Genomic DNA, 17,140 nt, shown 5'->3' on the forward strand with positions numbered 1-17,140 from the left:
GTGTGCTTTATAGCATGTTACTTACTGTGTGTCTATGTATTCTCCTAGTTCAGTAAGAAATAAACTGGATCTGTTTGCCATGGCATCCTGCTGGTGCATATCCTGGTCGTACTGTAAGCTTGTGTCTTGATCTATGTTGTCCAGTTGTGTCAGGTTAGGTAGGTTACCCCCAACCTGCTGTTGTTGAAACTGATTCTGTTGGAGTTGTTGGCCTGCTGCATTATAGGACCAATAACCACCAATCATACTCTGGACATAGTCTAATCCTGAAGTGTGCTCCACCGACATCAGTGTGACTGGGCTTGTAACATTGGTTAGTGGTATGAATGTTTTTGGTGAAGCCAAATTCTCTTCATTTGTTGTTATGGTTTCATCTGAGTAACAGCTGGACAGATTGGATCCCTCATCAATAAACGATGGAGATGATGAACAATCTTCGGTCTGTCTGTGTATATCTTCCCCCGCTGCCTGGGTAAACACTGGTGTGCTGGATTCAGTGGACATCTGAAACTGGCTCACTGTGCCAACATTGTAGCCCTGTATCTTTTTTGTGGCAACATTAATCAGCGTGCTTACTGGCACTGGTACATGTGACAGTAATATTTGTTGGTTGTATATTTTTGTATTACTCCCTGTGGAACTTAAGGATAACTGTTGGTAACTCATTGCAGGAATCTCGTGTATGTTCCCTGCTGGTTGAGGGTTTACTTGATCTGGGCATGAAGAGATATAGGTGTTTCCCACAGGACTCCCATGATGTGAGTCACCTGGGGAATCAGCAGTTTTATCAGACACGGACTCCATAGAAGGTGGATCTCGAGGAGTGAACCAGATAAGGTCTGATCTATTCATCATCTCCTTAGCACTGCCATCCCTTGAGTCTATGGAAAGCCTCTTTCTAAGTTCTGGACAGTCCAGCTGCTTGGCAGATGAAGGTGTTGTAGAGTGCTGTCCCATGGGCTGGGTAGGGTCTGTTGTCATGAGGTGACTTTTGCTTCCCATGGCATCGTTCACATGTGGCTGTACACAACTTGGCAAGGAATATGTTGATGGAGTTTTGCGTTTCCTCTGATCTTCTTCTAAATCAAGACAACTGAAAAATTTTGAACACGAAATCTTAATATTTCTAAAGATTAGATTTGGCATATGTACAAGTCTGAATCTTTCATTAAACAAATAAACAAATGCAAACAACATTAAAAATTTATAAGGGTGTTTCTCCAAACTATGTTTTGTAAACCATATTTTGATTTGGGGGGGTGGGTGAAAACCAGTCAAACAAACTTATATGTAAATAGATTACCTGATGAAATAGATCATAGAGTATGATAATGAAATATTTGAGTCTGTAAGTGATGGGATAATGTATGCCTATAATAACTAGTTTACAAACTTGTGTTGGCCCAGAAATGTCAAAAAAGTAGATTTATCAAATTTGATCAGAAGATTTCACTTCAAATTAGGAATATTTTCACCTACCCAGATTTTAGTATGTAGAAAAAACAAACACAGTAATAACAAAATTAATTTCAACATATTTAGAAATATCTAGATAAGATTAGCGGGCAGGATTATACCAAATAAAATTATCAGAACTGTGTGCGTAAAGTATGCAACACTATTATCTTCTATCTGGGACTTAATGTAGAGTCTACAGCTAACTGCTTCATTCGTAATATATTTACTCTGATGCTGCTTACTGAAATACACTCCATAATAGCAACACTATACAGGAGGAAATCAGGTCAGCTCATTTAATTCATTGAAACTGTAGCAAATCCTTAGTTTTTGCATGATTATACCTACACAAAGTCTTTAACAAAATGCTGTACTTTGAGTGGCACTTTCAGAATCACAGATACAACCCTGAGTCATATTTAATGGCAGAATCACAGATACAACCCTGAGTCATATTTAATGGCAGAATCACAGACACAACCCTGAGTCATATTTAATGGCAGAATCACAGATACAACCCTGAGTCATATTTAATGGCAGAATCACATCATCTGCTTAAACTTAAAAGGCTTTCATGGTTAGATGCTTTTTATCAAATTTGATTAAAAAAATCTGTTGACTTGTTTTGACGTTATTTAAAAGATTTTCTATTTTTTCATCATAATGGCCATATTTGATGGCAGATTTGACATTAAACTGTACAGACTTGAAATTCCTTGAAGTCATGATACTCTGTGCTAAGTTAGATTGAAAGTAGTTTTGGCAGTTTTTGAATTTATGATGGTGAACAATTGCCATACCATAGGCCAACTAACCTGGTGAGCTAATAAAACCTCTAAATAATGTGTAAGGATAACCTCAAGGTATATCTGAAAAGTTTCATTGAGTCAATCTTTAACCATATTGTTACAATATTAAGTTTAGAGAAATACAGTGTTGTCCTCAACATCAAAGTACACCGAACTTTCAATGCAAGGTGGGTCAACAGGGTTAGCAGCTCAAATGGCTGCCTACAATGCGAAAGAATTGGAATCATGATGTGAAAGCATTTCTTATCTTTTTCATTAATTTCCATCTGTAAACTTTTAATAAAAACTAAATCACAGCTTTAATTTTTGCAATGAAACTTGAACAACCATTTTTCTAGGTGACATGTAAGCTGGGGATATTCATTGTCTGCTTTTGTTTTGGTATTAAATTTTATTACATATTTTCCTAGTATAAAATGGAAAAAATATATCACCAGTTTAGGTTAGTGAATTATTTATTGACTTGCCCATACAGCCAGAAATACATGGGTAAGTCAGAAAGTGTTCATGTCCTCTTGTATAACTAAAAGAGAAATAAATGTGGATGGGTCTGACAATTAATCTGGGCTATGTAATGATGCAAACTACTGACAATTTAACTTGTACAACAATTCCTCATTATCAGGTTGCATGCAAAATTTGGCCGCAAGATTAAATATGGGTTTTTACTGAACAGCAACAAAGCTGGTGAGTCTGAGAATGAATGATATTAATCCACTAAAAAATGATGCAATGCCCTGACAATCTGAACTTTTTTTTTTACAAGGTCTCCCCAATATCAAACTTAACCAAGGTCTCATTATGCAATAAGAATTACTGTATGGACATAAGAGTGACTGCATCTGGCACTCAGGGGGCTAAACTTCCACTAATCAATGATACAGACTGTTGACAATGAGATTCAGAAAGGTCTTACTGAGATCAAGATACATGCAAAATTTGGTTGAATGGAGAAAAAAAATTAAGCCAGTTATTATCTGGAAACTAAAGTGTGGCAGACAGACAGACAGATGAAAGGATGTTAAGTCAGATGGATGGCAGGACATATAGGCCCAATTTAATAGCCAATGTTTTCAGTGAAATGTGAGAGACACAAACAATACTGCCAAGGGTAAAGAATAAGCCATTAGAACTTCCATGAGTGTGAGGTAAAGCACAATGTAGACTGTAATTCATGAAATGTTAAATATAGGCTGAAAATGTTTTTACCATAGGGCTTGTTCCAGATGAATGACAAGGTAATCTTCTGCATGGGAATAGCCCTCAACCACAGGACCTACATAACACAACAGAGATGCATAATATGTAATGTGTAATGGAAAAGAAACCTCTGAGTAGTTTTAAATCTAGCTTTAATTTTATGCATATATTTTCAGATGCAAGTACAACCTTAATTATTAGTAAAATGAATTATAGCACCAATCAACAGGGACAACAGCATATATGATCACACTGATGAAATAAAGTATGGGGTTAGTGTATGTGTGTGTGAGTTTGGGATTTTTAACATAGCACAACAGTTTAAGTCATGTCGCTATGATGTCTGCAGTGTGGCTGTTTATAGTGATGTCAAGCACTGGGGAATCATGCCGCAGACATGTTGCATCATGTTTCACCCAGTCACATTATCCTGATACTAGGCCAACCAGTCCTAACACTGACCTCTTTATGCTGAATGCCAAGCAAGGCAGCTGTTAGTACCATTTTTGCATGTCTTTGGTATGACTCAGCTGGGGTCTGAACCTGTGACCTCCCTCATCTGAGGTGGATGTTCTAACCACTTAGGCCACCGGAGCAGTTGTACTGGGTTAGAAATATATGGTAAATGTTCTAAGAATCATCCTGAAAATTTTACTTCCCTACAAACTTTCAAACCAATTTTCTATGATATAAAGATCAAGGTAAACAACTAAATGTCATTTCAGAAAACAATTCCTAGTGGTTTACAAGGAATCTTTCTAGCTAAAACACTGACAATGGGAGAGATAACTGCCAACTGTATTTTATACTGAACCACTGAATCATTGTAAAAGATTGAAAACTATAAGGTGTATGTATGAATATGAAGGTGTATGTATGGATATGAAGGTGTATGTATGGATATGAAGGTGTGTGTATGGATATGGAAATGTGTGTATGGATATGTAGGTGTGTGTATGGATACGAAGGTGTGTGTATGGATATGAAGGTATGAGTATGGATATGGAAGTGTGTGTATGGATATGAAGGTGTGTGTATGGATATGGAAGTGTGTGTATGGATATGAAGGTGTGTATATTGATATGAAGGGTGTGTATGGATATGAAGGTGTGTGTATGGATATGAAGGTGTGTATATGGATATGAAGGTGTGTATATGGATATGAAGGTGTGTGTATGGGTATGGAAGTGTGTGTATGGATACGAAGGTGTGTGTATGGATACAAAGGTGTGAGTATGGGTATGGAAGTGTGTGTATGGATATGAAGGTGTGTGCATGGATCTGAAGGCTGTGTATGAATATGAAGGTGTGTATATGGATATGAATGTGTGTGTATGGATATGAAAGTGTGTATATGGATATGAAGGTGTGTATGGATATGATGGTGTGAGTATGGATATGAAGTGTGTGTATGGATATGAAGGTGTGTATATGGATATGAAGGTGTGTGTACAGATATGAAGGTGTGTGTATGGATATTAAGGTGTATGGATATGATGGTGTATGTAAGGATATGAATGTGTGTATATGGATATGAAGGTGTGTGTATGGATATCAAGGTGTATGGATATGAAGGTGTTGTTGTTGTTGTAGGGTTAAACGCCATTTTTCAGCACATGATAGGCTATACATGGCGGCCAGTATTAATGGTGGCAGAAAAACGAGGGAAAACCCCAGAAAGAACCACAGACCCACGAGAAGCTACTGGCAAGCTTTCTCACATACCCACACTGAATGAATCCGAGACTCGAACCTACACAGACAGAGGTGAGATGGCAGTGATCCGTAACGGAGAGCACTTTAGACCACTCGGACACTCAGGGCTCTGATATGAAGGTGTATGTAAGGAAATGAAGGTATGTATATGGATATGAAGGTGTATGTATGGATATGATACTGAAAAGAAATAAAATTCCAAAACAAGACAATAATAACAGCATTTGTGTACATAAAATATTTTTGTCACCTCAATGTAATTTTTACAGTATGACTGAAAATAAAGATACCCCGAAACTTGGTGGTCTTTCTTAAATTCATATATATCATGGTAGGTCAATATCTGTAATAAAATCTATTTAAAACAAAATTACCTTGTTTTCATAAAGCCACAACTGAAATTCTCTATAATCTAGTTCTGACTCAAGACAGTGAAAACTCTTTTCTTTCAACAGTCATTGCTACTGAAAAATTCTGGAAATAATTTTTTACTTCTTTCAGCTAAAGTAAATATTTGGAATGCTTCCTGACATTTTAGTTTTTGTCTCTGGTATGGGTAGTCTTATTTTAAATACACCTGTCCCATCTATCTGTCGGAAGCATTTAAAAGTGGAAGAGAGACTCAAGTTTCTAGCATGATCCTATCAAGAACCAACAGTCCCTCGATGGGACTGACATTACCAAAAAAGAATTTCCAGGAATTCAAGATAAGACCATTTGGTCCTTTTAACTGCTGAGTGATGAAACCATCTCTGATATTCTTCAAATTAGTCAATGTCACAGCCATATTGGATATAAGATTTACAATTCAATCATGAAAAACTAAATAAAATTAGAAGACTTAGGGAAAATCCCATGTTGATATGACCTGTCTCTTGCCATGGATGTGTTGACATACATCATCTTCCAGCATTTCTTACTAATTGCTAAATCATTAAGTAATACATCATGCATCCATGAATTCCAAAAGCAGTAACACTATAATTTACCTTTCTCATAGAATTGTTTAAATGCCTCATCTCTTGTTCTATCCCCTGGAAACAGATATTGGTAGATGTCATCATTCCTCTTGTCTTTCGAAGTTTTCAATATGACAGCAAGATTTCTCTCATGAAGTTTCTTGCTTGTTATAGGGTCAATGGAGTCAACTACACCGATCTTTTTCCCTGCAAAAAGGAAATTTCTTATTCAGACAAGAGTACTTGGATCTGTCTTGAAATATAATTCATCGATAAGGATAAAATATCATAGAGTATGTATGTATGTATGTATGTACATACGTACGTATGTATGTATGCATGTATGTATGTATGTACGTATGTACAGAAGTTAATGACTCATCAGCACAATCCAGACCATGTGCACACAAGCCAACCCTAGAATGTCTCAGTAAGGCAGTTGATTTTTTTTTTTCTATAAGTTTGATCAGTTTTTAGTAATGTGTAACAAACATATCATGTACTGCTATTGTGAAGTTGGAAAACATGTATTGAAAAGGTCTAGTGTCCAGAACTGATGCAGCGAAGGTATACATGTTCAACTTAAACGTTTGGAATTAACCTCTAGTATGGTTGCACAAACTTCAGTTCAAAACCCTATGCAGATCAATGGCTTGTTGCTATCTCTCAACCTTATGTAATTCTTGGAAACTTTTTTCCATTTCACATAAGAGCAATTATATCCCCTGCCACCTCTTCATTCTTCTGTACTGATTATTAACACATTTTGTCTTCAAGATGCCTCACATGCAGGATCCCAATGTTTAAAAATTCTATAATCAACAGTTTGATCATGCAGGTGTTTTGTATGAAAAAATATGTGCAGTTCAAAGCATCCGAGGTAATACTGTAAAGTTAGTCTGGTTCCCAAATCCACTAAATCTAAGATGGAGCCAATTATCCAGATTTTACCACAACAACCATTTTCCATAGTTTTTGCTTTTATTCCATAAGTCTGTATTTTATGGGTCATTTTCGTAAGACTTAAGGCAAAACTTGTAAGGGTTGGCAGGTCTGCATATGCTGGCAAGTTTAGGCAGCCCACAAAAGGCATACAAAAAAAACATAAACAGGAAAATTATTAAAATACAAAATGCAGTTATCTGGAGGAGGGGGAGAGGGTACTAATTTTAATAAGGTAATACATAGCTCAAAAAATATTGTGCTGCTTATTTTTCTTGGGTGCTAAGTCCAATATCCAAGCAACACAATATAACATCATCATACATTATTTCTTCCTCCTATCAGTATGGAAAGTTCTAGAACTGAGAAAAGAACCTGGCATGATGCCTACATAACAGCTCACACCATGTTAACTTCCTCTTTACCTGGACCCTGAGTATGGGACATGAGGGTAGAAGACAGAAATCCTTGCAATAGTGGTAGGAAGGTTATTACTTTATATTGAAATTAGTCTTACCATCTCAAAACTATATTTTAATAACAGTAAAACATTATCTACAACAATTGCATTGCTTAACTTTTGTTTGGTGTGGAGGCTGATGGCCTCAGAAAACTGATATTAGAAGATACTGCACCTACCTTTATGATTGGAATGCTTGTCATCAAGCTAAAAATTGTTGAGTTGTGCCATTACATTCAGGCCCTACAAAAAAATATCTTTGCTCTGGTATGCCAAAAACTGAAGGTAAAATGAGAAGTTAGTATGAGAGCTTCAGAAGATGAGTCTCACCAAATCATCCATGGATGAAAATTCTGATAGGCCCAAGAATAGTGATAGCACTATCTTCAAGTGATTTATTCCTCATAAAAGAAAGGTTCCTAGGGACTATCTTAAAGCCCAAACTAAGCAAAGTGTTACATATATTTATACTGCATTGTTTGTTGCTCTTTTTTTATTATTTCATTATATGCTATGGATAATTGTATTTTAGACTTGACCATGTCTAAATTCTGAAGTTCATTTTCTGCCTTACATGAATCATTGTTTTTTTTTAAATTCTGCGAACAACCAATACATAGCTAATATTTTCTCTATGAGTATGGGTTATCTATTAGGATTATTATCTTTTCCCGAGTGCTTTAAGATCTCAGCAGAAACAGTTATATTATCGTTGTGTCCAGTGTTTCATTTGGGCTTCAATTTATTTATTCAGATTATTTAGTTCAAGCTATTTTTCTCTGGAAATACAAAGTGCTCAAAATTAACATTCTTGGAAATACAGACTTGCATTTAGAGTGAAATTTCAATAAAAATATATTCTTGGGTTGTGTTATTGTGATTCAAAAAAGACTTGGCACTTAACTATAACACAGGCCACCACAGGCACATAAACACTTCCAGTTTTGGATTTTGTTGAGAATATCAATAAAGTTTTTTCATAACTTTAATTATTAGGACTTGTGTCCAAAATTCTAGGATTATCTGGCTTTTATTTTGCAATACCCTAAGTTCTTTTTACAAGACTGAGATGCAAAACGAAACTTTACTCAATGGTTCTCAAAGATTCTTTTGGCTGCTAAACCCAGAGAACATGACAGATTTCATCTAGGTATTTAAGAACAAGAAACTGGTCTTTAAACCTCAATTTATCTGACGAGATCAGAGGATGAGGATCCAAGCTGATGGCAGGACCTCTAGAGACCTGAGTGTGTTTGAAAGAGCCATACTGCTGCCACATTCTCTCTCCGTGAAAAGAATTAACTCCGCTGGCCTACGTGGTTAGAGCATCTGCCTTGGATGTGGGAGGTTGCGGGTTCGAACCCCAGCTGAATCATACCAAATACTTATAAAAATTGTACAAGCAGCTGCCTCACTTGGCACTCAGCATTAAGAGGTTAGTGTTAGGACTGATCGGCTTGGTGTCAGGATAATATGACTGGGTGGGACATGATGCTAAATGTCTGTGGCATGATGCCTTAGTGCTAGACATCATTACAAACTGCCACACTGCAGACATCATAGTGATATGACTGTAAAATTGTTAAAGCTACATTAAAAATCCAAATCACACAAACAAATCTCCTTGAAAAGAAAAAGAAGTAAGCTACTGCACTTAAAGAAGCACATTAGGATCAACACATTTCCCACTGCACCAATCAAAGGAGATTCAACACACTGCATCATTTATCCTGGAAGTGGAGCACGTCTTAGTAAGGGCAATGCACACTGCAACCTTGATCAAAAACTTGTCTTGGTGGAAAATTCACTTGAGATGAACCAAGCGTGAAGGTGGAGAATCTGTCAGCTGCTGTGAAGCAGAGACTCTCTGGTCTGTGACAGCAAGACCCTCCTTTGTGGCAACCTGGGTCTGTCTACCACCAAGCAAAGGAAATCACATAAATGAAACAGATGGGGCATATGGAAGTTACCAGAATAAGCCATAAAGAGAAGGTGCACTTGCTGAATTAGTCGGAAGGTATGAAGGTGGAAATGAATTGATACTCCCACTTTGACTGAAGACACACATTAATCAGGGTTCTCTGATCTGAAACTGGAGAGACATAAATTGGAAGCTTGTTGTTCAGATTCGTCACAAACAAGTCCACAAGAGGTCTTCCTGATAGTCGGAAAAATGACAACATCTGGGAGATATTGTTCATTCTAGACTGAATCAGGTCATGAAGCATACATATGACAGCCTAGAAAAGTCAGTTCAGGAGATTTACAAAATGTTATCAGATTTCATGTTAAATTAGAAGGATGTTCATTAACCCAATTTACAGAATTTAAAAAAAAGTAACAATGAAATGCATTTCAACATGCATGTTTAAATACGATTAGGCAGCATACAACCAAACAAATACTTCAGTCAAGAGCATAAAAAAATCATCACTACTGTCTGTGCACAGCAAAGCACATATACTACCTGCATTACAGATTATCGACTGCCCACTAAATATCATGGATGTGGACATGAGGCAAGGAACTAAGTATCTACCATGTTTGTGAAAGTCCACTAAGCTTAATGGATGCTCACTCAATCTTATTAAACTCTGTTATGGATTTTATTGCAGCCATAGTTAGTTTACAGCACCACTCCCTGATTTTCTTGTGTTTATCCCATGAGCTAACATGCCAAACAAGATGGAATAAACCTCTACACCATAGTCCCAACCATGGCAAATGTGATGATGTTCAAATTCTTGGATGAGCTGATGTGCCAACAGTTTTGATGTATCGGAATGATATAATCCAGAATGTCCTTGAATTAATTCACAATAATCCCAAAAGTGTGAATCAGTCCAAAATATAAATTAGCACTTTGCAATTCGAATGAATAATTTTTAAATAAATGATTCCTCTCACATTATATTTGAACACAACAATGATTTTTGAGCAAACTTAATGTGGGAATAAATAGATGCGTTGATCACATACCTTATATAAAAAAACTAAGACAACAAGATGACCAGGTGACTGGACATCACCCCTACTTGTGCTGAACAACACTGCTTTTCAGTGGCTAGCTTTTGTCATCCTGGCTATTATCAGTAGTAATAACAGCCAGAAATTTTATCAGAGCGACAAAATGTAAGGAACACAAATCGGTAAGGATTACTTACCTCACTGTATGGATTAAAGCTGAGTACACTATCTGCATATTGACTTTATAAATCAGCAAATATCTGTGAGAATCTCATCCCAAAATATGACTGGTCAAGAGGAGTAAATATGACATTTGTTTGCTCTAATGTGCTGGCTGCGGGTTGCTTTAGAAACTCATTCTAGAACAAAATATATCCTGCAAAACTCATTTTTCTTCAAGCTACAATAACTTTGACCTTCTGACTCCAAAACAACATACCTCTTCCATAACTCTAGTCCAAGGCCTATACAAACTTTAGTCAAGGTCTATGATCTATAAACAAAAGCTACAATAACTTTGACCTTCGGACCCCCAAAAAACATACTTCTTCCATAACTCTAGCCCAAGGCCTATACAAACTTTAGTCAAGGTCATGATCTATAACAAAAGTTTTTATGTCAAAAATATTTGTCTTCTTTCAGTCAGTTTCCTTGAACTCAGACCTACTGACTACAGACTTCTTTCTGTCAGTTTCCTTGAACTCAGACCTACTGACTACAGACTTCTTTCTGTCAGTTTCCTTGAACTCAGACCTACTGACTATAGACTTCTTTCAGTCAGTTTCCTCAAACTCAGACCTACTAACTATAGACTTCTTTTAGTCAGTTTCCTTGAACTCAGACCTAATGACTATAGACTTCTTTCAGTCAGTTTCTTTGAACTCAGACCTACTGACTACAGACTTCTTTCAGTCAGTTTCCTTGAACCCAGACCTACTGACTATAGACTTCTTTTAGTCCGTTTCCTTGAACTCAGACCTACTGACTATAGACTTCTTTCAGTCAGTTTCCTTGAACTCAGACCTACTGACTATAGACTTCTTTCAGTCAGTTTCCTCGAACTCAGACCTACTGACTATAGACTTCTTTCAGTCAGTTTCCTTGAACTCAGACCTAATGACTAGACTTCTTTCAGTCCGTTTTCCTTGAACTCAGACCTAATGACTACAGACTTCTTTCAGTCAGTTTCCTCAAACTCAGACCTACTTACTATAGACTTCTTTCAGTCTGTTTCCTTGAACTCAGACCTACTGACTATAGACTTCTTTCAGTTTCCTTGAACTCAGACCTACTGACTACAGACTTCTTTCAGTCCGTTTCCTTGAACTCAGACCTACTGACTACAGACTTCTTTCTGTCAGTTTCCTTGAACTCAGACCTACTGACTATAGACTTCTTTCTGTCAGTTTCCTTGAACTCAGACCTACTGACTATAGACTTCTTTCAGTCAGTTTCCTTGAACTCAGACCTAATGACTATAGACTTCTTTCTGTCAGTTTCCTTGAACTCAGACCTAATGACTATAGACTTCTTTCTGTCAGTTTCCTTGAACTCAGACCTACTGACTATAGACTTCTTTCAGTCCGTTTCCTTGAACACAGACCTACTGACTACAGACTTCTTTCTGTCAGTTTCCTTGAACTCAGACCTACTGACTATAGACTTCTTTCAGTCCGTTTCCTTGAACTCAGACCTACTGACTATAGACTTCTTTCTGTCAGTTTCCTTGAACTCAGACCTACTGACTATAGACTTCTTTCAGTCAGTTTCCTTGAACTCAGACCTACTGACTACAGACTTCTTTCAGTCAGTTTCCTTGAACTCAGACCTACTGACTATAGACTTCTTTCAGTCAGTTTCCTTGAACTCAGACCTACTGACTATAGACTTCTTTCAGTCAGTTTCCTTGAACTCAGACCTACTGACTATAGACTTCTTTCTGTCAGTTTCCTTGAACTCAGACCTACTGACTATAGACTTCTTTCTGTCAGTTTCCTTGAACTCAGACCTACTGACTATAGACTTCTTTCAGTCAGTTTCCTTGAACTCAGACCTACTGACTACAGACTTCTTTCAGTCCATTTCCTTGAACCCAGACCTACTGACTATAGACTTCTTTCAGTCCGTTTCCTTGAACTCAGACCTACTGACTACAGACTTCTTTCAGTCCATTTCCTTGAACTCAGACCTAATGACTACAGACTTCTTTCAGTCTGTTTCCTTGAACTCAGACCTACTGACTACAGACTTCTTTCAGTCCATTTCCTTGAACTCAGACCTACTGACTATAGACTTCTTTCAGTCAGTTTCCTTGAACTCAGACCTAATGACTATAGACTTCTTTCTGTCAGTTTCCTTGAACTCAGACCTAATGACTATAGACTTCTTTCAGTCAGTTTCCTTGAACTCAGACCTACTGACTATAGACTTCTTTCTGTCAGTTTCCTTGAACTCAGACCTACTGACTATAGACTTCTTTCAGTCAGTTTCCTTGAACTCAGACCTACTGACTACAGACTTCTTTCAGTCCATTTCCTTGAACCCAGACCTACTGACTATAGACTTCTTTCAGTCCGTTTCCTTGAACTCAGACCTACTGACTACAGACTTCTTTCTGTCAGTTTCCTTGAACTCAGACCTACTGACTATAGACTTCTTTCAGTCAGTTTCCTTGAACTCAGACCTACTGACTATAGACTTCTTTCAGTCAGTTTCCTTGAACTCAGACCTAATGACTACAGACTTCTTTCAGTCCATTTCCTTGAACTCAGACCTACTGACTATAGACTTCTTTCAGTCAGTTTCTTTGAACTCAGACCTACTGACTACAGACTTCTTTCAGTCCATTTCCTTGAACTCAGACCTACTGACTATAGACTTCTTTCAGTCTGTTTCCTTGAACTCAGACCTACTGACTATAGACTTCTTTTAGTCAGTTTCCTTGAACTCAGACCTACTGACTATAGACTTCTTTCAGTCAGTTTCCTTGAACTCAGACCTACTGACTACAGACTTCTTTCAGTCCATTTCCTTGAACCCAGACCTACTGACTATAGACTTCTTTCAGTCCATTTCCTTGAACTCAGACCTACTGACTATAGACTTCTTTCAGTCTGTTTCCTTGAACTCAGACCTACTGACTACAGACTTCTTTCAGTCCATTTCCTTGAACTCAGACCTACTGACTACAGAATTCTTTCAGTCTGTTTCCTTGAACTCAGACCTAATGACTACAGACTTCTTTCAGTCCGTTTCCTTGAACCCAGACCTACTGACTATAGACTTCTTTCAGTCCGTTTCCTTGAACTCAGACCTACTGACTACAGACTTCTTTCAGTCAGCTTCCTTGAACCAAGACCTACTGACTACAGACTTCTTTCAGTCCGTTTCCTTGAACCCAGACCTACTGACTATAGACTTCTTTCAGTCTGTTTCCTTGAACTCAGACCTACTGACTACAGACTTCTTTCAGTCAGTTTCCTTGAACCAAGACCTACTGACTATAGACTTCTTTCAGTCAGTTTCTTTGAACTCAGACCTACTGACTATAGACTTCTTTCAGTCTGTTTCCTTGAACTCAGACCTACTGACTACAGACTTCTTTCAGTCCGTTTCCTTGAGCTCAGACCTACTGACTATAGACTTCTTTCAGTCAGTTTCCTTGAACTCAGACCTAATGACTATTGACTTCTTTCTGAACCATCATGAAAGTCATCCACTAGATATGGTGAAATTATATCTCTAGTAACTGTTTTGTCCTTAAACCATTTTTCTTCATCCAGTCACAGTGACCTTGATCTTTACCATTTTTACTCACAATTCAATAGGTTACATTCATATCCAAAGTTCACAATTCAATAGGTTACATTCATATCCAAAGTTCACAATTCAATAGGTTACATTCATATCCAAAGTTCACAATTCAATAGGTTACATTCATATCCAAAGTTCACAATTCAATAGGTTACATTCATATCCAAAGTTCAAGCCATCCACAAAGTTCAGTCCAGATCTGTGTGTAGAACTATGGCTATTGTGCATTAACCATTTTTTTTATATTAGTCAGTCAGTCACCTGGACCTTTGACCCTAAATAACCATACTTCACTTCAAGCGCAAGGCATCCAAAATGTTCAGTAACTGTTGATCGTGGACAACTAGTGCTATTTGTGCAAAAACCATTTTTCTTAACTTAGTCACAGACAACTGATCCAAAAAGTGATAGGGTTCTGCCTTACCCCAAGTACATGGCATCCACAAAGTTTGGTAAATGTTAATGGTGAACAGTAGGAGTCATTATGTGGAAATGAAATTAGTGACAGACAGACGGATTGACAAACAGACGAGATCACAACATAATCTGATTATGGTGGGTGTATAACAATAAGATCATGTTACATGTTAGAAGGTTCAGGGCAAAGTAGAGAAAACTGTCTTGATTAAGAAAATTAAGTGAGTAATGGAATCAACTATAATCTTAATCAGGATTCAAGCATATACCTGTCTGTGTCTTGATAGAGCCTGCAATGGCCCCAAACATAATTTGAATGTGAACTACAATCTGTATCTGTCTGATGATGAGAACAATGTTTATAATGGACCCAGATGTACTGATTTGGAATCAGGTTACTATACATACCTTCCTGTATCCGATCAGAGAGAACAGTGCCTGTAATCAAAATGCTGCAATGTGACATGATACCGGTAAGTATATACCTAGTTGCCTGTGATGGACAAGACAGCTGATAATGGACAAACAATCTGTACCTCAACACATCTTGACGGAAAAGACTGAGCCATAATGGTCCCAAAATGTTGTAAATGTTCCTACCTCCCTGTGTCTTGATGGACAGGACAGATCCAGTAACTGCCCCAAACATGCTGTGAATGCCCTGGCTATCTGTCAGGTGATTGTCTGAGAAACGTAGCAGAAACATTCGGTTCTTTTTATGTTCCTGGAGCTTCTGTTTGGCCTCATCCTTGTCTACGAAACCCTCAATTAACCTATAGGACAATCATCCAGGTAATTATAAAAAGTTGATACACTGTGTTTGTTTGAAGAATTATTAAAGAATGAAAGTATTCTAAAAGATCTTCCCCCATTATAATCTAAACATTTGTGTTTCAGTATAATGTGAATTTGTTTTTGTGAACATAACTTTTTTCATGGTTATGCAATACAGGTAAAAACCCATTATAACACCATGCTTTGTGTCCAAAGAATAACGTCACGATATAAGCGTATCGTGTAAACAAATGTTTCGAAACACTTCTCCATAGAAAATGAAGTTATGAAGGGGAAATGTGCCACTAAACAAAAGGGGAAATGTGCCACTAAACAAAACTGAGACAAAAGAACTTGTGAAAGTCTTGTATCAAGACATGCTGACTGCTTGGTACGTAGTCATACTTTTGATGTTAAACCTACAAAGTATCTTTTTGAAGTCAATTGTCGATGTAAGATGCCCCACTGTTACATGCTATTGGTTAGTTGGCATTGTATGCTAAGGGAGGCAACTCATGAAATTCAATAGATGTTGCTAGGACAAAGCACTAAAATATCTACTTAATCTGACAAGATGTAGATAGGGTTAAAATATCGGAACCTTGGCTAGCGAAGATGCCCAAGAGTAAGCAACCAGTAATCTGGTTAGAAAACAGTAAGCATACATCATACATCTAAATATATACCAGTGTATACTGCAATTATATTAGGGACCAATGATTCTATATTCAGGGGGCAGGGGCCTGACACTATTTTGTTTAATTTTTGTAGGTCAATAGTTGGAAATATATTTTCCTATGATTTAAAAACAAAATAAGGTTCAGATGTGGGAGATAAGCACCCACTTACCTTGGAAATCCCCGAATGGCTTACATCTGATAGAGCCTCTGACAACCAAATCCAGCTTCAGGCCTTCACGAGTGGCTTAACTAAGCCCAGCAGAACCGGTTTAAACTGATTGGAGAAAGGACAGGGAAGATTCTGGCACTTCAAAACCAGATGCTTCGGGCAGATGGGGCTTAGTGGTCGCCCATCTAGGAGAAGGTAATCTCCGACTTCAAACCTTCCCTGCCTTGCAACTATACCCTCTCATGGGAAAGGCTAAGGGAATAAACCCCAACAGAAAATCCAGAGATGGAGTCCCTAATGTGACTTGGCATTGCTTTCAGTGTCATCTTGGCAACTCCTGCGACGTATCGACTTATCTTTTCCCTTGGATCCATCAGCTGCGTGGAGAGTGGCAATCAGCTGCATGGGCAACAGCTGATTCTCCATATCACCCAGCCCAGGCTAGCATCCTGGAGAGGACACTCCAGCTTCGCTTCACAGCATAAACATAACAAGGAGAAGTAGGAGTTTACCAGTTATAAGTCACTGCTCAATTGGTGTAGAGTCAGACACCAGGGGTTGCTTCCGATAGTGGGAGAGACCAACAGGTCTCAAATGACAGCTACTGCCCACCTCAAGCTGGGCAGCCCCCATCCAATAAGGTGCCATCCTGCCACAGTTCACCTGCCTTGCTGGGTGTGTAGGGCTTAAGGTACGCGAGTATCTGACAAGCAGACTGCAACTACTGCACTAAGAAATAACAAAAGAAAACCAACAAGGAAACCTCAAATCCTCAA

General features: G+C 37.9%; 1 protein-coding gene across 4 annotated transcripts in view; it reads right to left on the reverse strand.

Annotated features, from left to right (window-relative positions):
• LOC149778444 (signal transducer and activator of transcription 1-alpha/beta-like) overlaps positions 1-17,140 on the reverse strand; it is a 164,515-nt gene that overhangs the window by 22,475 nt on the left and 124,900 nt on the right. For all 4 annotated transcript variants that reach the window (XM_089939280.1, XM_089939279.1, XM_089939278.1 and 1 more), the window contains exons 17-20: positions 15,342-15,514; positions 6,173-6,349; positions 3,477-3,543; positions 26-1,093 (exon numbers count right to left, since the gene is read on the reverse strand). In XM_089939280.1, coding sequence (XP_089795406.1) covers positions 26-1,093; positions 3,477-3,543; positions 6,173-6,349; positions 15,342-15,514 — 1,485 coding nt within the window. The remainder of the gene's footprint in view (positions 1-25; positions 1,094-3,476; positions 3,544-6,172; positions 6,350-15,341; positions 15,515-17,140) is intronic.

This window comes from Sinohyriopsis cumingii, chromosome 17 (genome assembly GCF_028554795.1).
Source record: "Sinohyriopsis cumingii isolate HCF-2022 chromosome 17, ASM2855479v2, whole genome shotgun sequence".
Taxonomy (NCBI): Eukaryota; Metazoa; Mollusca; class Bivalvia; order Unionida; family Unionidae; genus Sinohyriopsis; species Sinohyriopsis cumingii.